The following is a 21,543-nucleotide window of genomic DNA, read 5'->3' as shown; positions in this document are numbered from 1 at the left end:
AAACAACAACAGTGCCACCCTTGTCAGCAGGTTTGAGGACAAGGTTGGGGTTGGACCTGAGTGAGCGGAGTGCTGCAAGATCAGAGGGAGGTAGGTTGGAGTAAGTGAGGGGAGCAGAGAAATTGAGACGGCTGATGTCCTGTTGACAGTTTGCAATGAAGAGGTCCAGAGAGGGTAAGAGGTCAGAGGGAGGGGTCCAGATTGAACGAGAATTCTGAAAACCGGAGAAAGGGTCAGCTGTGCAGGGGGAAGACTCCTGGACGGAGAAGTGGGCACGGAGGAAAAAGAACTCAGCATCGTGCCGAGCTCAAAATTCATTGAGGTGGAGACGTAAGGGGATGAAGCTCAGGCCTTTGCTGAGGATTGATCGTTCGGGGTCAGAGAGGGGAAGGTCAGAGGGGATAGTGAAAACAAGGCAGGGGGTGAGATTGGAAGAAGGGATGGGATCAGAGGGAAGTGTGAGGGAAGAAGTTTCCAGAGGGGCGTTGGTGTCCAAGAATTGTTGAAGTTTACGATCCTTGACACCTGAAAGGAAGGAAAAAGCTTCCCCTCCCCCTTTCAGTGCTTGTTAAGAATTTGTTCTTTTCGAGCACTCTCCAGTTCTGACGAAGGGTCATCGACCCGAAACGTGAACTCTGCTTCTTCTCCACAGATACTGCCTGACCTGCTGAGATTTCCAGCATTTTCTGTTTTTATTCCAGGTTCCAGTATCCGTAGTATTTTGCTTTTGTAATAATATCAGTGGATTTCACTTGCACCATTGGCAAACGTTTCAATACAAAACAGTATTCTCTCAAGACTGATGTGATAACTCACAACAGGTAGAAGTACCAGAGAAAAGGACAATAGGTACAGACCCTAACCTAATGGGAACTTCTGCTGATTTTAAATATTATTGGGTAGTGAAAGTGGAATACTTCAGAAATAAAGAATGAGCTTGCATTTGTATAGCACCTTTCACGGCTTCAAGACGTCCCAAATCACTTTACAGCCAATGAAGTACTTTTTGAAGTGCAGTCACTGTTGAAATGTAGGAATCACTGTTGTAATACATCTTCAGTGGCACCATAGGTGAAGTTGGTGAAAATGCCAGTACCGCTTTTAAAGCCCAATTTTTTCCTCCTATTATCTGAAGGTTCTGCCTCATGCCGGGGTACACATCCATAGTCATGAACTGCCCTCTGGTTCCTTACCCAAGTGGCCATTCTTCATATGTAAGCCTAGCCTAGCTCGGCTGTTCTGGTGGACTCTGGCTGTACATTTGGCGGGCATCAGCTTTCCAACAGCTGCAAAATTGGCCGAGACCCGGATTCGCCAGCTTCCAGCCACAGTGTCTAGTTTCCGGAATGGCCTCACAGTAGGTGGAGCCTCTGCATGCGCCTACTGGATCATCATTGTAAAGGGGGGGACAGGCCTGAAGTAGTGGACTTTCCTAAGCTAGGAGTTCCCGAACCCCAGGCTTTAGTCAGCACATAACATGGCCTTGGTGCATGTACGCCTGGTCTTACTAGATGTCTGCCGTTGAAACCAGCAGAAGTGGGCAGCAGGATTGAGTCTGGATCACCCGAAAATCAGGGGGCCGGATGTTGAATTACATCTTTAGAGTGGCCCCTGATATAGGGAGCTGCAAGGGTCAGCAGAGTCGATTTTACGAGGATGGAATAGCATCCTCACAAGCAAGCAAGCTTCCACTAGGGTTTCTTCGGTAGGAGGATACCTCACGTGTGCCCGTATTCCACCAGAGACCGGCTCGTCGAAGCCCCTTCCCCTGACCCTGTGAACTCCAGCAAGGTCGCAGAAGCATTACATGGCAGGTGCGATCCCACTGTAGCTCCTGGACCCCCATCACTGTAGATATTCTGTACCTGAGTATCAACAAGCTATTTAACCATAGACAGCATCACAGCTGAGTCTGTGCCTGACCTCACCCAACATGCACAAACATGGACTCTCACTGGGATCACTACAGAGAGAAAAGAGGGAATTCTGGCTGAGTTGTCCCCCTCGCTAGACAAAATGCACTGAGGTGTAATGCTAGCACATTACAACAATGACTACACTCCAAAAGTACTTCATCTGGTGGTCGTGAAAGGCGCTATATAAATGCAAGTCTTCTTTCTTTCTTTCTTTCTTTCTCCCCTGAGCCACCATCATCCATCTTTGATAAATACTGAACAAATAGCTTACATTTATAAAATGAACATTAAATGAGAACATCACTGTAGGGGGCAAGTATTTTGAATTTAAAGTTTTTTTCTCCCCTTAATTGAGAAAACAAAATTATTAAATAAATCTCAAGATAAGTAGAGGAAGTAGTTATCCTTACTCTCCTCATTCATAGCACCTGCATATCTGCCATTTTAGCTCAGAGACATAAAAGCATTGTTCCCTTGGATTGGAAAATTGCCAGTGTCACTCCATTACTTAAGACGGATAGGAGAGATAAATTAAGAAATTGGAGGCCTATTAGTCTAACATGAGTTGTGGGGAAGTTAGTAGATTCTGTTATTAGGGACAGAGTGACTGATTATTTGGACAAATCTGAGCTGATCAGAGAGAGCCAGCATGGATTTGTAAAGGGTAAGTCATGTCTAATGAATCTAGTTGATTTTTTTGAGAAAATAACAAACATGGTAGATAAGGCAATGTCTATGGATGCTTTTTATATGAACTTCCAGAAGGCATGCGACAAAATTCCACATAAGAGACTAACAAAAATGAGAGTGCATGAAATTGGAGGCAACCTAATGGCTTGGATAGGGAATTGGTTAGTAGGTAAGAGTATGGTTATGTTAATGGACTAGTAATCCAGAGGTCTGGATTTATGATCCAGAGGCGCTCTTTCAAATTCCACCACGACAGCTGGGGAATTTAAATTCAGTTAATTAAATAAATCTGGAAAACAAAAACTAGCATCAGTAATGGTGACCATAAAACTACCAGTTTGTTGCAAAAACACATCTGCTATCCTTATCCGGCTTGGCCTATATGTGACTCCAGACCCACAGCAATATGGTTGACTCTTAACAGCCTTCTGAAATGGCCTAGTAAGCCATTCAGTTTACCAAACTGCTACAAAGAAGCATCATAGTGGTTATAGGTGGTGGGCAATTAGGGATGGGCAATAAATGCTGGCTTTGCTAGCGACGCCCACATGAATGGAAAAAAAAGACTGGAAGTAGGGTCAGAAGTGGGGATGTTCACAGATAATTGCACAGTGTTCAGTTTCATTTACCCCAGATAATGAAGCAGTCCATGACCGCATGCAGCAAGACCTGGCGTCATTCAGGCTTGTGGCAAGTAACATTCACACCACACTAGTGCCAAGCAATGACCATCTGCAACAAGTGAAAGTCTAACCACCTCCCCTTGATATTCAATGGCATTACTATCGCCGAATGCCCCACCATCAACATCCTGGGGTCAACATTGACCAGAGACTTAACTGGATCAGCCACAAATACTGTGGCTACAAGAGCAGGTCAGAGGCTGGGTATTCTGTGGCAAGTCTCTCACCTCATGATTCTCCAAAGCCTTTCCACCATATACAAGGCACAAGTCAGGAGTGTGATGGAATACTCTCCACTTACCTGGAAGAGTGCAGCTCCAACAACACTCAAGAATCTCGACATCATCTAGGACAAAGCAGCCCATTTGATTGACACCCTATCCACCACCTTCAAAATTCACTCCCACCACCACCGGCACACTGTGACTGCAGTGTGTACCATCTATAAGATGCACTGCAGCAACTTGCCAGGGCTTCTTCGGCATCACCTCCCAAACCCGTGACTACCACCTAGAAGGATAAGCGAGGCAGGAGCATGGGAGCACCATCACCTGCAAGTTCTCCTCCAAGTTACACACCATCCTGATTTGGAAGTATATCGCCGTTCCTTCATCGTCGCTGGGTCAAAGTCCTGGAACTCCTGTAATGTATTTGCTTCATGGGTCCTTTGCTTAAGAATTCATAGCAACACATTGCTATTAAGAACTAATACAAAAGCAAAATACTACGGATGCTGGAATCTGAAATAAAAACAGAAAATGATGGAAATCTCAGCGGGTCAGGCAGCATCTGTGGCGAGAAACAGAGTCAACGTTTCATGGCTGTGACCCTTCGTCAGAATTGGCAAAAGTTCAAAATGTAACAGATTCTTAGGGAAGCGCCCCTTGTTTTTTTGGGGTTTTTTTGAGGGCACTAAAAACACAAATTATACAAGTGCCCCCTGGCTAAAAGAGTGGGGAGGGCACTAAAACCGACAACTTAAACAAATTAAACTTTAGACAAAAAACATCAAATTAAAATTTGGTTGCCGGAGATGATGATGCACTCCAGTCCCTCCGGCGCCCACCTCTCGCGGAAGGCCGCGAGCATACCGGTGGACACCGCATGCTCCATCTTCAGGGACACCCTGGCTCGGATGTAAGAGCGGAAGAGAGGCAGGCAGTCACGTTGAACGATCCCATCGACCGCCCGCTGCCTGGACCGGCTGATGGCCCCCTTAGCCATGCCCAGGAGCAGTCCTACGAGGAAGCCTTCCGACCTGCCCGCTCCCCCCCGCACAGGGTGCCCAAAGATCAAGAGTGTGGGCCTGAAGTGCAACCAGAATTTGAGGAGCAGCCCCTTCAAATATTGGAAGAGGGTCAGCAACCTCGCACATTCCATAAAAACATGGAACACGGACTCTTCCAGACTGCAGAAATTGCAGACAGCCTCGGAGCCTGTGAACCGACTTAAAAACTTATTGCACGGGACTGCTCCGTGCAACACCTTCCAGGCCAAGTCCCCAATAAATAGAGGGAGGACTCCCGCGTAGATTGCATTCCATTGGGGACCCCCGCCTCCTCCGGACAGCAAGATGGTGTGCCATGGCATGTCTGGACGGCAATTGAGGATGGCAACGTGGAGAGTGTGTACAAGCAGCCCGTACAGGAATCCCCTCCGCGCAGAACTGAAAGGCACGGAGGGGATTTCCCGGAGGAGGCTGAAGTTGTGAGGCCCCGGCTCTCGAGGGATCAACAGCTCTGTAAACCTGTGAGCATACTCACAGGTGCAAACATTACACCTCCCTAACAGCACTTTGGGAATACCTTCACCACAAGGACTGCAGCAGTTCAAGAGGATGGTTCACCATGATGAGCAATAAATGCTGGCTTTGCCACATCCTGGAACAAATAAAAAAATATGTTCCCTTGAGGTCACTGTTAGGTCAGGTGCTCTCTCAACATTACCTAATTTTATGTTGTAAAACTCTGGAGCCCGTTACATGCTGCCCGTTACGTATCTGTCCTGATTTTCATTTCCATTGACTTCAATGTACAGCTGATCCAATATAGCCCATTGTACACTTTTTCTCTCAAAGTCAAAGTAACCCCCATAACTCAAATCACAGCAGCAGTACAATCAGACACTGCAACAATATAAACAGGATCACCAGCAGTACAGTTTGATTTTTATTTTGCCCCAAATTGTGGAACATGTTCCTGCTCCTCTATGACCCGCTGGCATCGAATTCAAATTCCTGTATCAAATTCAAGATTTCAGGTGATAAATCACATTCCTATGAATGAAGTGACATGGAAACTCAGTAATCTTGTGAAAGTCCATCCACTCAGTGCACTGTGCGGACATGCTGGAGAATTCATTTTATTTTAAAGTAACAATTTACTAGTTCCCACGTGTTTTAACTATATACATACATAAGAGTCTCACCCATCAGGAGCACATATCGATGGTCCCCTGCCCTTGATTTTACCATCCAATATGGGAAGCACACCTGTGCTTTTCTGAAATACACTCAAGCAGGCAAAGCTCTGCACAAACAGCCTGCATTTGAAAAATCAGCCCTTTATAGTAAATACTAAATTACAGGGTACTTAGATACATATTATTTCCATTGTATACCAGTCATGTGCTCACCACTAGACTAGACCATTAAGGTGTATAATTATATACTGAACATTTCTACCTTTCTTCACGTGGTTGCACCAATCAATGGCAAATGTTTTCAATAATGCAGCAAAATGTTTTAATTCAGAATTACATTTTGTTAATTTGCCCCCATCTGTTGCTATTTTTCTACCAAAAGCCTTATAACCATGCCCAAATTGATCCGAGTTGGCATTTAATTTGTTTGCCATTCATCCCTACAGTAATCCAGGAAAGAACCAAATGGCCTTTTCCTGTTCGAAATATGTTGCCATGTTACTTTGTGATCTTTAGACTTACTTTTTGCAGCCTACAGATTTTTTAAGGTGTGATTGTTGAGAACTCTGTAATTATCTAATGCTATTAATCATTGTTATCTTACAGATTATTCACCAAATAAGTCTGTCCACCAATGTGAATGGAGTACCTCAACAAGCCAACGGTGTCAGCCCTGAAGGTAAGAGGACCTGCTTTGGAACAGTCTGCCTGTTGGCTGACTTTACTACACAATGAGCTTCTGAAGGTGCCGTTGAGATATGTTGCTTTGGCAGATCAGCAGGAACTTTTTTATGCTATACTTGACCAGTGAATACTCAACATTGATACTGGGTGCCAAGTGTGTAAATTGCATTCCAATCTCAACATTGAGGATCCCATGTTTTAATAAGTGAAAAGATACATTATACCTTTAAAAATGTTCTTATGGACGAGCCAAAGGGTTGAAATGGTAAGTTTCTTAAGGGGAGAAACTCGATTAAGCTGAAACACAATGTGAGCGGGGTCGCAAAGCCTCCCATGCCATATTAAAGTGGTGGAAGCAACACCCAAACGCTGATCTCGTAAGAACATAAAAAATTGGAGCAGAAGTAGGTCATACTTGCTCCACCATTCAATAAAATCAGGGCTGATCTTTTCTCCACTTTTCTGCCCGATCCCTGTATCCCTGGATTCCCTTAGAGCCCAAAAATCTATCGATCTCAGCTTTGAATATACTCAATATTTGAGAATCCACAGCTCTCTGGGGGGGAGAATTCCAAAGATTCACAACCCTCTGATTGAAGACATTTTTCCTCATCTCAGTCCTAAAGGACCAACCCCTTATCTTGAGATAATGCCCCCTAGTTCTAGATTCTCCAGCCAGGGGGAACACCCTCTCAGCATCTACCCTGTCAATCCCCCTCAGAATCTTATATCTTTCAATGAGATCCCCTCTTATTCTCCTAAACTCCAGAGAGTAGAGGCCCAATCTACTCAATCTCTCCTCATAGGACAATCCTCTCATCCCAGGAATCGATCCAGTGAACCTTTATTCCACCAACTCTTCGACAGATTAGTAAAAGGGGAGATACAACGAGACCTGGGTGTTATGGTACATCAGTCATTGAAAGTAGGCATGCAGGTACAGCAGGCAGTAAAGAAAGCAAATGGCATGTTGGCCTTCATAGTGAGAGGATTTGAGTATAGGAGCAGGGAGGTCTTACTGCAGTTGTACAGAGCCTTGGTGAGACCACACCTTGAGTATTGTGTGCAGTTTTGGTCTCCTAATCTGAGGAAGGACATTCTTGCTATTGAGGGAGTGCAGCGAAGGTTTACCAGACTGATTCCTGGGATAGCAGGACTGACATATGAAGAAAGACTGGATCGACTAGGCTTATATTCACTGGAATTTAGAAGAATGAGAGGGGATCTCATAGAAACATGTAAAATTCTGACGGGATTGGACAGGTTAGATGCACCGCTTTGGGTACTGTTGGGGGGGATGACTCATAAGGGGAGGACAGCAGCAGCCAAATTCATGGCACCATGGGTGGCTCTGCTGCACAGGAGGGCAAGAAAAAGAGTGGGAGAGCAAGAGGGGAATAGATAGACATTTCTGCGGCCGCAATCGAGACTCCAGGATGGTATGTTGTCTCCCTGGTGCAAGAGTCAAGGATGTCTCGGAGCGGTTGCAGGACATTTTGGAGGGGAGGGTGAACAGCCAGTTGTCGTGGTGCATATAGGTACCAACAATATAGGTAAAAAACGGGATGAGGTCCTACAAGCTGAATTTAGGGAGCTAAGAATTAAATTAAAAAGTAGGACCTCAAAATTAGTAATCTCAGGATTGCTACCAGTGCCACATGCTAGTCAGAGTAGGGATTGCAGGATAGCTCAGATGAATACGTGGCTTGAGGAGTGGTGCAGAAGGGAGGGATTCAAATTCCTGGGACATTGGAACCGGTTCTGGGGGAGGCGGGACCAGTACAAACCGGACGGTCTGCACCTGGGCAGGACCGGAACCAATGTCCTTGGGGGAGTGTTTGCTAGTGCTGTTGGGGAGGGGTTAAACTAATATGGCAGGGGGATGGAAACTTATGCAGGGAGACGGAGGGAAGTAGAATGGGGGTAGAAGCTAAGGATAGAAAGAAGAAAAGTAGAAGTGAAAGGCAGAGAAACCCAAGGCAAAAATCAAAAAGGGCTACATTACAGCAAAATTCTAAAGGGGCAAAGTGTGTTAAAAAGACAAGCCTAAAGGCTCTGCCTCAATGCAAGGAGTATTCATAATAAGGTGGACGAATTAACTGCTCAGGCAGCAATTAATGAATATGATATAATTGGCATCACGGAGACATGGCTCCAGGGTGACCAAGGCTGGGAACTCAACATCCAGGGGTATTCAACATTCAGGAAGGATAGACAGAAAGAAAAAGGAGGTGGGGTAGCGTTGCTGGTTAAAGAGGAAATTAACGCAATAGTAAGAAAGGACATTAGCTTGGATGATGTAGAATCTGTATGGGTGGAGCTGCGGAATACCAAAGGGCAGAAAACGCTAGTGGGAGTTGTGTACAGATCACCAAACAGTAGTAGTGAGGTTGGGGACAGCATCAAACAAGAAATTAGGGATGCGTGCAATAAAGGTACAGTAGTTATCATGGGCGACTTTAATCTACATATAGATTGGGCTAACCAAACTGGTAGCAATACGGTGGAGGAGGATTTCCTGGGGTGTATTAGGGATGGTTTTCTAGATCAATATGTCGAGGAACCAACTAGAGGCTGGCCATCCTAGACTGGGTGATGTGTAATGAGAAAGGACTAATTAGCAATCTTGTTGTGCAAGGCCCCTTGGGGAAGAGTGACCATAATATGGTAGAATTCTTTATTAAGCTAGAGAGTGACACAGTTAATTCAGAGACTAGGGTCCTGAACTTAAGAAAAGGTAACTTTGATGGTATGAGACGTGAATTGGCTAGAATAGACTGGCAAATGATACTTAAAAGGTTGACGGTGATAGACAATGGCAAACATTTAAATATCACATGGATGAACTTCAACAATTGTATATCCCTCAGGACCTGGATCCAATGCCGCAAGAAGGTTCATGACCTCACATGAGTGGTCTCAGTCAGTGAATGCATCTTCAAATGCCATATCACACCAACTGCACGACTAGCCTCACACACTGCTCGATGCACCATACTTAATTACTAACAATCTCCAGCAATCACGATTCATACCTCACAATCATTGCTTCACCTCACTCTCACAGCACTGCTGCAAGACTCACACCCACATCTCACACCTTGCACACACAGCCAGCTATTCAACTATGGCAGACACATCACCCAAACACGTTGCACCACACTTACTGACATACTTCTCTTTCTCTTGCAGGCAAAGGTGGCACGCAACAGACATGAGCAGCAGCAGATGGGTGGAGGGGAAGCCTGACTACAGAAATTCACTGAGCTGAAGGAGGCAGAGCTGGAGATCATTGGAGGGGTCGTCACTGAGGCCGCGGCGAGCGGGGAAGTTGAAAGCATTGAAGACGACGATATGCTCATACCTAATCCTTCTTCTCACATCCCACTTCATCCTCAGCCCACAATCTCTTCGCTCTTACAAGCTGTTGATGGTGTAAGAATGTACATCTTGCTTTCCCAACCCCTACCCCTCACCACAACCTGACTCTTGTGCCTTTCTCCTTTCAGATACCCAAGAACTGCCACCCACACAGTCTGTCTCCAACATTGTGGAGGAGGAGAGTGAAGGAGAAGAGGCACCATCACTCGATCTGACACTCCCAGGCTCCAGCTCAGAAAATGGCACTGCGCAGACTTTAGAGGATAGTATAGAGATGGGATCTGCACGTGCTGAGTCACCGGGCATGAGTGGGCTGCAGCCAGGCCAGGGGGAAAGGGTAGCTCGGGAGCCAGCTCCCTGGAGGGCAAGTTCACACACGAGTTCTGCTGCACAGGATTCAGACGAGATCTTCAATGGGGTGACCTTCAGAAGAAGAGTGCTGGGCATGCACACAGAAATGCTTGGTGCCAGCTAGGGAGCCTCTTATCAGTGTCAAGGAGCATGGAGGAGTCCGGCTCCAACATTGCACGGGGCTTTGCGCAGAACTTGGAGCCCATGATTTCCAGGATGGAAATGATGGACAATTCCCTTAGGACACTTGTGGACCCAATCATGATGCTGGGTGTGATGGGCAATGTTGCAGTTTTCATTGCAGCACAAGCTTCCTGCCATGCAAGCTCAGACCGCTTGTGGAAAGGTCCTTGTAGGGTCCCACGACAGTCCAGCAATCTGTGCTCAAACAGATGGCTAGGAATGCTGAGGTGCCACCCCGGGGGGAGTCTCAGTAGCTTCGTGGAACGAGCTCTCTCAGGATGACAGCATTCCTACTCCCAACACTGCCACTCCGCCAGCGCCCTTGCTGTTGCCTGTCAGCCAGCCAGCTCACACTGCTGCCGCCCATGCCGAGGTGATGCACTCTACAGCCAGGCCTCCAGGCCTAGAGCTGCTCGAGATTGTCTCACAAGGCCATCTGCAGTGTCCCTCATGGAAAGTCAGCTGTTTTCCACCAGCCATGCTGCAGCCTCTGGAGTAGTACTGCATAGGAGCACTAGAGTAAGCAAAGGAACACAAAAGACGGACACTAAGGGAATGCACATGGGTGATTAGTTGGTGTTGTTGTATAGCTTTGCATTGATTAATTTATAAATACAGCTTGAAATGTTTGTTTTCTGGTGGCTCTCATTTCATCTTTGTGCCCAGGAGGACGCTGTGATGTTCCGTGATAGAGGGATGGTAAGGTGGGGAAATGGTGAGCAACGGGGATCTGGGGTTTCAATCACTGGAACCAGAGTCTGATGAGGTGCTCACGGATGACCTGTCTAGACAGTCTGCCTCCTCCCTTCCTCCTCTTCATACTCTTCCTGCTCCTCCTCCTCCTGAGGTGGTCGTGGAACCCATGGTGGCAAGGGCTGTGCCCTCATGATGGCCAAGTTTTGGAGGATGCAGTGGACCACCACGAAATGGTACACCTGCTCAGGCGTGTGCTGGAGGGATCCTCCCGAGCAGTCAATGCCAGCAGAACTGTTGCTTGAGCACCCCGATGGTCTGCTCGATGAGGTTCATGGTGGCAGCACGGCTCTCATTATTTAATTGCTGGCCTTGAGTGGTGGGGTTGCAGAGGGGAGTCAGCAGCCAGGTGTAGAGTGGATTGCCTTGTCTCCGAGCAGCCACTCTCGGATTTGCCGTGGTGGCTGGAATATTGCGGGCACAGTGGACTAGCACAGGATGAAGTCATCATGACTTGGCCAGGATAGTGGGCATTCACCATCATGATGTGCTGGGTATGGTCGCACACCCACTGCTTATTAAATAAGTGGTAGCCATTGCTGTACACCTCAGGATTGATAAGCGGTGCCCAAAAGCCATGTGTGTGCGGTCAATGGTGCACTGCCCCATGGGGAAGCCTGATATCCTGGCAAAGCCATATCCTAGCTACTCCTGCTCCTCTCTGCTTAGAGCCTCTCTGACCTCCCGGATGAAGTGAAGGACGACGAACTGGGAGATGTTAGCTATGTCTCCTGCTGCAGACTGGAAGGATCCAGCGGCGGAAAAAATTGGGAGCCACGGTGACCTTGAGGGCCACTGGCAGCGCTGTCGTTGCCCTGCTCTGAGGCTGCAAGTCTGGTTGCAGGAGCTAACAGAGTTCTGTGACTACCTCCTTGGTGAAGCAGAGCCTCCAAATACACTGCTCCTGGTTTGTGCAGGGAGGACAAGTGCTCTCGGAAGACCCTAGGTGGTTATGGCCTCCTGCTGAGAGCCCCCCTGCCTCTCCTCCTCCTCCTGCTGTGAGCAGCTTGTCCTCTTCACTGCCTCTGCTTCGTCTCCCTGTCATACTCCAGCACGAGGGGGACTGCAAATAGAGCCCCCAAGACTGGGAGCAAATGGTCTGAGCAGAACCCTTTAAATCAGAATCAAGGCGTTCTCCACTTGCAGCACCATCCCTGTCACCTCACCAAGTTTAAATAACTGCAGAGAGCTCCAAACAGTTGCACAAATTTACAGAGCCAGTAGAAATCAAAAAGCAAATCACCTGCAAGTTGTTCCTGATCCCTTTAAATACCGCTGGTCGGGGGGGCAATGTTCCCCCAGATTTTTCTTGTAGGGTGGAAAATTTCATATTTGTTGTCCCGGACCAGCAAACAGCTGCACGGCTACACAGCTTGGAGGGAACATTGGTGGGGGTCCTTCTTGCTGCTGAATGCATGTTCAGCTGTTTGTGATGGAGAGGGCATTCAGTGGTGGAGCGACATCAAAAATGGCAGGTCGTGCGTCAATTCAGCGTTGCACGTTAACTGACGTCACGATTGACCTCATTACCATTTTTATTAGTGAGCGCAGGCAACGGCCGCGCTGCAGACCTGCCCAAAATGGCGGCCATCGCAGGACTCACCGGAAGTGGGCGGAAGCGAGGCAGCCTGCATTTTTTTCTCTGAAACCAGCCTGATCAGCTGGTGCTGAGGTGCCGCATTTCACGGCCTTAGTTTCTTTGAACAGCTGCATCTTATTTCTTTAATCGTTCGTCACTTCCCCATAGACTTCAGAATGTTATATAGTAAATGGGAATCAAAATTTGGGCAAAACTTCTTCGTGGTATGGAAAATTCTCACTTTGTGATGCTCTGCCTCCTAACAGCTCCTTTGGTTCCCAATTTTTAAGACTCATTTGTTAACTATTTTCTTGCCTTAATCATGTGGATGATAAGACTGCAATAACATTACAGAATATTTTCTCAAACTTTCTATTTGATTTGTTCAATTTTGGATGGGACACTGATGTTTCAGTAGTGGGCTTTCTGAAAGTTTATAAAATAAAAACATTAAACCAAGATCGGAATTTTAATGTGAAGGCAGGTAGGGAGCCGGGTGGAGGGACTGGAATGGGAATGGGAAACCCGGGACAACTAGTTTCCCTCAGGTCCTACCGAATTTATCGCAAGGCATGATTTAATTTTTTTTTATCTGTTTCCTGACTGCCAGCAGCCAGATTGAGAGGCAGATACAGAGAAGGTAGGTACGGAGAAACAATTTCCTCTGATGGGGAATCAGCAACGAGGGGACATAATTTTAAAATTAGAGCTTGACCATTTGGTAGGGAAATCAGGAAGCTCTTTTTCACACAAAGGATAGTAGAAATCTGGAACTCTCTCCCCCAAAAGCCTGAGGATGCTAGCTTTCAAGACTGAGATCGATAGAATTTTGTTAGTAAGGATATCAAAGGATATGGAGCTAAGGTGGGAAAATGAAGTTGAGGAACAGATCAGCCATGATCTAACTGAATGGCGGAGCAGGCTGAATGGCCAACTCCTGCTCCTGTGTTCCTATCTTAATTGGTTAAAAGAAACTGGATCTTGTTGAGAAGTGAGATTGAGGATTACAAAGATATTAAAAAACTGCTTATTTTTTCAGGGGAGTTAGGGGAAAGAAGTTAATGTTCTCTACAGCAGGAGATTAACAAGTGGTTTTGGTAAGAAGTACATAACAGAATAATAACTCACTGGCTCAGAATGGACTGAGCTTGATGGACCCAATGACCACTTATGCTCAGGATTTTCTTATCATTCCATTCTTAGTATCATGCGAGTCAAATTCAGGACGGAGGAATCAAACTGAATGTCATCATTATTTACGCAGGCAGTGCGATGTGTGCTATAGTGATACTTAAAAAAGGGAATAATATGACCAAATAAGATGTAAAATATGTAAAAAGAAAGCTGTTATTGTGAAGAGACATCAGTTTAAAAAAGTTCAACTTTTAATGCTAATGCTGAAAAATCATTATTCATTTTTGACGGTTAAAATATCAGCTTGCCAAATGAAAATGAATTATTTCTGTAGAGAAGAGATAGGCCAATGTGCTTAGTCGGTGGATCACTGATAATGTAAAGTTATTCCTAAGGTAAGTGGTGTGGCGGATGCACCTGGAGCAGTTAGGCCTGAGAATAGTGACCTGGATTCTCTTCACTCTTTCCACAGGTGTGAATGGAAATAGATCCTTTTCAGCTTCAACTATTCTTGATAAATATAAAGTTGGGAAGGTGATTGGAGATGGGAATTTTGCAGTTGTTAAAGAATGTGTGGAGCGGTAAGTCACCAATGAAAACTTTTACAGTCCTGTAAGAAGCACTCCTGATGTGATTCAGTCCACAGGCTAATTTGCACTTAACACTTATAACTGAAGTTTTCTTCGTAACTATAGTTACAACGGAAGCTTTTGTCTATAGCAAGTCATACACTACATGTGTTAGTTTGACAAGATGTCAGCCGTGGCTTATTGGCAGCAGTCTTGCCTTGAGTCAGAAGGTTGTGGATTCAAGCCGCACTGCAAAGACTTGAGCACAAAATCTAGGCTGACACTGAGGGAGTGGTCACTGTCGGAGGTGCCATCTTTCAGATGAAACCATAATCTAAGACCCTGTTTGCCATCTCAAGTGCAAATAAAAGATCACAGAGTACTATTTCAAAGAAGAGCAGGGATTCTCCCCGGTGTCCTGGCATCCCCCAACTAACTTCACTACAACAGATTATCTGGTCATTATGTGGAGTTTTGCTCTGCACATTATGGCTGCCATGTGTTTTACTAGTACATCAGTTGACTGTAAAGCACTTAGATTGATTGCAAAAGGCGCTATTTAATAAACTGTCAGATATTTTTGACTAACTCCAAAAGGAATGTAATCATACTGATTCACTTCAATAAAGATCAGGATAAGACCCCGCAGAATGGCAACCAATTCAAATATTGTAATTTGAACCCAGCAGTTCACTTATCTTATTTATTCAAAATGGTCCGAGCTGGTATTTTGATTTCATACACAGCTGAGCAGTTATCCATATAAGTAACATCTATAGCACAAAACACGTAAAAATTAAATAATTGTGCTAAAATCATTAAACCTATTTTTAAAGTTAGTTATTTCATATTGGAAGTCCCTGCGTGGAGATTGCCAGCTTCTGTGGACAAATTGTGTGCATGAGAGGGCTGTAAGAGAGTTACAGTTTTTCACTCTGCTTCAGTGGAACTACAGCACCCCATGTGCACAATGCCAATCCATGACATGACACTCAAGTGGTAAAAGATCCTTCGACCTGGCAGATATTTCCAGCTCCTGTTGATTCATTCTGTGTGAGAGAGATGTACCATGGGAGTTCCTAGTTTCCACTCAGCTCATGTCGAACTGCAGTATTCACAGTGTCCAAGAACAGACCATGTCATGTGACAAACAGGCCAAAGAAATTACAAATTAAGATGAGGTACAAGAGATAGGTGGGGGGTGGTAATCAAAACGAGGGTAACTTTTACAAATCAGCGTTCCCGGTGCACAGATCACAGAAAATCATGCTGCCTCCTTGCCAAAATTCCCCGTATCTGTTTCAGTGGTACAAAATCCTATGCCAGGAGCACAAATTCATAAAATTTACCCCTATTTTTCTATCGTATAAATAACTCAGAGGAAGTAATTTGGTGGTGGGGTGGGGGGGGGGGGTGGTAATGAACAGAGGTTTTCTGAAATGTTATGTAAATGACTTTGTGTCAGTCATTATTTCATTAATTTGCTGCAATAGTGATGGGCAAACTGCTGTTATGTTTAGGTTGTCAGGGGATTGTGATAAACAACAGAAACAGTGCTGTAGGTTGTGGCCTACCCATGAGTAATACCATTGTTTTTTATAAGAGGTATTTCTTTGTTCCATATTTTATGTATGTGGAGGTTTTATGCAGTGGCAGTTGCAATGTTATATAAAGTACATGAACATTAGATTAAAATCAGGCTTGACCAGGTACAGGCCATGTCTTGGCTGTAGGACAGTACTGCACACATTAGTGAATGCAAGGCATTAATGGGACACAGGATATGGGGCAAAAGGCAGTAGCAGTCACAGGAAGCTGAGAGATTTTACATGAAAACTCCAAGTCTCAAGCAATCCCTACCTAACACACTGGACATTCTTGACATTTTTATTTCCTAGCACCAGTACTTTGAGGGATAAATATTGACCAGGACACCGGGGATAACTCCCCTGCTCTTCTTCAAAATAGTGCCACAATATCTTTTACTTCCACCTGAGAGATCAGATGGGTCTTCGGTTTAACATCTCATCCAAAAGACAGCACCTCTGACAGTGCAGTGCTCCCTCAGCACTGCACTGGAGTGGCAGCCTAGATTTTTGTGCTCTAGTCTCTGGAGTGGGACTTGAACCCACAATCTTCTGAGAGAGGCGAGAGTTCCACCCTCTTTAAAAAAAATAATATTTATTGACCATTAAGAACATTTACAACATTATGATCATTCCATTGTATCATACAAATCCATTCCGCCCCTCTGCACAGCCGTTCCTCCAACACATAACTTTAAAACCTGAAGTTTAATTTGTCTCCTGTAACATATATTAATCTATTGTAATTTACAAATTGATCATAAAATACTAGCTTTAAATGAATCATAAAATACTAGCTTTAAATTATTTTCTGAATAAAACAGCCACAGAGCCTGCAATGATCTTTTAGTTTATATTTAAAATACTCTTTAAGGTTTATTCTCCTTCCCTTAAAAAATAGAGCATTCCTTCATAATCATAATCACAAATCTAGCCAAGCTGAACATTAAATTAATTGCCACTCTGCTAGACTCGGGCAGACCCCATCTCAAAATTGAGTTCCATGGAATTCCCATTCTTGCTCTTCGGTCCTCACCCAGCAAGAAAACCTCACACAACTGTCAAACATAATACTTAAAATCATTTAACTGCAGACATAACAGCAATAAATAGGACAGCAATAAATAAGACAGAATCTCATCCCGTGTCCCACACACTGGGCAAGTTGCCACCTCTACTTGCCCAATCTTACATAAGACTATCACGGTAAAAATCCGGTTATGAGCCAATTTGAAATCCAGTTAAATCCACTCTGGACAATTAAATTTCGCCCACATTCCCTTCCAAAACGTGTTGAAATCCAGCTGTCGGTAGATACTCTGCCAAAACTCCTGACCAGCAGGCGTCTTGAATCTCCATTCTCTAAATACCCCATAGAAATCTCGAGTATTACAGTTGTCAAATTGGACCAACTCCTCCCCTTTCTCCAGCAGAAAGCTTGGGAAAGCGGGACACGTTATACCTCCTTTGGAGATTTGGGTATGTATTCCTTCCATCCAATCCTGTGGCATTGCCCTCACAATCTTCTCATACATGATCATAATTGCTTTTTCCTCTACCTCCTGATCCACCTCCCAAACCATGTCCCTCACTACCACTTCCGGCAACCAACCTGGAATCACCTCATATAATACATCTTTCACATATATAATACCAGCTTTTATAAAAGCTTGATTAAATAACACCTCTCCTTCAACACTGATCCACCTGTTCAAAAATAAGGGCTGTTTTAAAAATTCCTCAGCACCTTTGGGCATAAACTGCTCACTTTTTAAAAATTGGGCCCAAGTCTCTACAACCCACTTATAAAACCTAGGGAGAGATTTAATTGATTTCAAAACCATATTGTTGTATTCCATGTAAAATATTCTCTGTCCTCCTATCCCACTTAATTAAAACAAATGATGGAAACAACTCTTCCAAAAACTTGTATTTGACTTCTGAAGAAATCTCTTCATCCATTTAATTCTAAAGGCTTTTTTCTTCAAATCTATATCTGGAAAATTGAGACCTCCCTGATTTCGCTGTCCAATGATGGTTTTGTAAGCAACCAAGGCTGGTTTCCCTTCCCATAAAAACCTCACACAAACCTCTCGGATAAACTTTTCCACCCACTCAGGAATGTCCTCCACCATCAATAAATACCATAGTTTAGATAGCAAGAGAGCTGACACCACTGTCGCTCTTCCTTGTACTTTCAACCACCTTCTTTCCCATCTTCCCAAAATCTTTTTAATTTTCATAACCTTCGGTTTCCAATTTAATCACTCCACTTCATCCCTATCTTTCTTGCACCCCACATGCACCCCCAGAACTTCCAAAACCTCTACCACCTTAAAAGGGATTTCCTCCAACCACTCCCCCCTTCTGCTTCCCGCAACCAAGCCTTGGGACTTACTATAATTCACTCTGACTCCTGAAGCTCTACAGTACTCCTCCACTGTTCCTATAGCTTTCCTCACTGACTCCCCATCTCTCAGTGTTAAGGTTGTGTCATCTTCATATTGGTGTATCACCGACACCTGCCCAAAACTGGGAACCGCAATCCCGACTACGCCTTGTTTCTTTCGCATCATGTAACCTAATGGTTCTGCTACCAATGTTTACAACAATGGGGACAGAGGACAACCCTGTCTCACTGACCTCTGTATTGGAAAATACTTGAATAAAAAAGCATTACAATTAACACAGCTAAATATGTTTGAATAAAAAATCCTTAGCCACTCATTGAAATTTTTCCCACAACCAAATGCTTCCAAAACCATCAATAAAAACTTCTGAGAGAGTCTATCAAAGGCTTTCTCTTGGTCTATCTTTAGCACATAAGCCTCCCTGAGCTCTCTTCCCTGAGCTCTATCGCATTTCAGATTGAGACCACAGAGTCTGCGCTGTCCCAGCCTACGGCCTCCATAGGACTGAGTGAATGAAACTATCTGCGGCATCACCTCCTTAATACGATTTGCCATAACCCTCGCCAAGGTCTTATAATCCACATTTAATAATGTTATGGACCTCCAATTCTTCAGATCCCTTCTATTCCCTTTATTTTTATAAGCTAAGCTTATGATACCTCTCCTCATGGATAGGGCCTTGCTTCCCTCTGTTTTAATCCCTTTAAAAACCTCTAAGATGGACTTAAAATCTCTAAAAATTCTTTATAAAATTCTGCACTTAGTCCATCGGACCCTGGGCTTTCCCCCCCTTTCATTCCATTTATTGCTACTTTTATTTTGTTAATCCTACTTCTTTGTCACACACGCTTCTCTCATCCTCCTTTCAACCCTCATCAATATAAGCACTAACCTTCTCCATCGTAAATTTGGAAATGTCTTCTTTTGTATATAATTGTTGCTAAAAGCTACTAGCCACCTCCATAATCTCCCCAATTTCATTAATGATCTTTTCCCCAACCTTCAACTCTCCAATTAATGATAACCTTTGTATCAACTTCTCTTGCTCTAGAAAATATCTAGTGCATCTTTCTCCCTCCAGTGCATCTTTAGCCTTTGCGTGGAGAATGGCCCTCTTGCATTTTTCAGCTTGCAATAATTCCCACTCTTCCTTTAAAACCTTCCACTTAGTCTCTGCTCCCTTATCCCCTCCGTCAACTGCTTTACAGATATCTGTAAATCTTCTGGGGCCGAAATTGCCCCGTTCTGTAAGAGCCGTGACCGCTTCAAAGAGGTCAGCGCGGAGGGGCCGCCTTTTTGAAAATTACCCTCCATTATTTTTGGAGGGGTGTACGGGACCGCCCTGTCATATTCCCACCCCGGGTCGAGCACACGCCGACCCCTTACCGACCCCTTACTGACCGTCGGCAATCCCCTTTCCGCCCCGTGTGGGAAATTGCCCCGCGGGAAATTGCCCTGCAAGAGTGGATCAGCCACCGCTTGGTGCCGCCGACAGCTTTCCCCAGCAGGAAGCTTCTTGTGTCCTCCTCTCACATTGCTTTTCCTCCCATCTTTTTATCGTCAGCAAACTTGGCTACGTTACACTCAGTCCCTTCTTCCAAATCGTTAATATAGATTGTAAATAGTTGGGGTCCCAGCACTGATCCCTGCGGCACCCCACTCGTTACTGATTGCCAACCAGAGAATGAACCATTTATCCCTACTCTCTCTTTTCTGTTCATTAGTCAATCCTCTATCCTCATCACATTATAACAGTATAGGTCTGGACAGCTTCTAACTAGATGGTCGTGTGCAGAAAGATATCAATGTACTGATCAGGTGGGCGGAACAGTGGCAAATGGAATTCAATCTGGATCAGTGAAAGGTAATGCATTTGGGGAGGTCTAACAAGGCAAGGGAATATACATTAAATGGTACGACACTGAAAAGTGTAGAGGAACGAAGGGACCTTGGATTGCAGCTCCACAGATCCCTAAAGGTAGCAGGCCAGGTAGATAAGGAGATTAAGAAGGCATATGGAATACTTGCCTTTATTAGTCGAGGCATGGAATACAAGAGCAAGGAGGTTATGCTTGAACTGTATAAAATACTGGTTAGGCCACAGCTGGAGTACTGTGTGCACTTCTGGTCACCACATTACAGGAAAGATGTGATTGAACTGGAAAGGGTGCAGAGGAGATTTACAAGAATGTTGCCTGGACAGGAGAATTTTGGCTATGAGGAAAGATTGGAGATGCCGTGTCTGTTTTCTTTGGAACAGAGGAGGCTCAGGGGAGACCTGTTTGAGGTGTATAAAATTATGAGAGGCCTGGATAGAGTGGATAGGGAGGACCTGCTTTCCTTGGCAGAGTGGTCAACAATCAGGGGACATAGATTTAAATTAATTGAGGGGAGGTTTAGAGGAGTTGGGAAAATGCTGGAGTCCATTATTAAGGAAGCAGTAGCGGGACATTTGGAAAAGCATAATTCAATCAAGCAGAGTCAGCATGGTTTTATGACAGGGAAATCATGTTTGACAAATTTGCTGGAGTTCTTTGTGGGTGGATAAGGGGGAACCAGTGAATGTGGTGTATTTGGATTTCCAGAAGGCATTCGATAAGGTGCCACATAAAAGGTTACTGCACAAGATAAAAGTTCACGGGGTTGAGGGTAATATATTAGCATTGGATAGAGGACCGGCTAACTAACAGAAAACAGAGAGTCGGGATAAATGGGTCATTTTCCAGTTGGCAAACAGTGACTAGTATTGTGCCATAGGGATCAGTGCTTGGTCCTCAACTATTTACAATCTATATTAATGACTTGGGTGAAGGGATTGAGTGTAATGTAGCCAAGTTTGCTGATGATACAAAGATGGGTGGGAAAGCAAATTGTGAGGACACAAGAAATCTGTTAAGGGATATAGACAGGCTAAGTGAGTGGGCAAAAATTTGGCAGATGGAATATAATGTGGGAAAATGTGAGGTTATCCACTTTAGCAGAAAAAATAGAAAAACAAATTACAATTTAGATGGAGAAAAATTGCAAGTGTTGCAGTACAGAGGGACCTGGGGGTCCATGTGCATGAAACACAAAAAGTTAGTTTGCAGGTACAGTAAGTAATCAGGAAGGCAAATGCAATGTTAGCCTTTATTGCAAGGGAGATAGAATATAAAGCAGAGAGGTCTTGCTACAACTATACAGGGTATTGGTAAGGCCACAT

The 21,543-nt window shown here is 44.6% G+C and overlaps 1 protein-coding gene across 1 annotated transcript in view; it reads left to right on the top strand.

Moving 5' to 3' along the window:
- The window catches only part of dclk2a (doublecortin-like kinase 2a), a 640,305-nt gene that overhangs the window by 470,759 nt on the left and 148,003 nt on the right, over positions 1-21,543 (top strand). The window contains exons 6-7 of the mRNA XM_070871479.1: positions 6,317-6,389; positions 14,248-14,356. Coding sequence (XP_070727580.1) covers positions 6,317-6,389; positions 14,248-14,356 — 182 coding nt within the window. The remainder of the gene's footprint in view (positions 1-6,316; positions 6,390-14,247; positions 14,357-21,543) is intronic.

This window comes from Pristiophorus japonicus, chromosome 2 (assembly GCF_044704955.1).
Source record: "Pristiophorus japonicus isolate sPriJap1 chromosome 2, sPriJap1.hap1, whole genome shotgun sequence".
NCBI lineage: Eukaryota > Metazoa > Chordata > Chondrichthyes > Pristiophoridae > Pristiophorus > Pristiophorus japonicus.
This window is presented reverse-complemented; position numbering and strand designations above follow the sequence as displayed.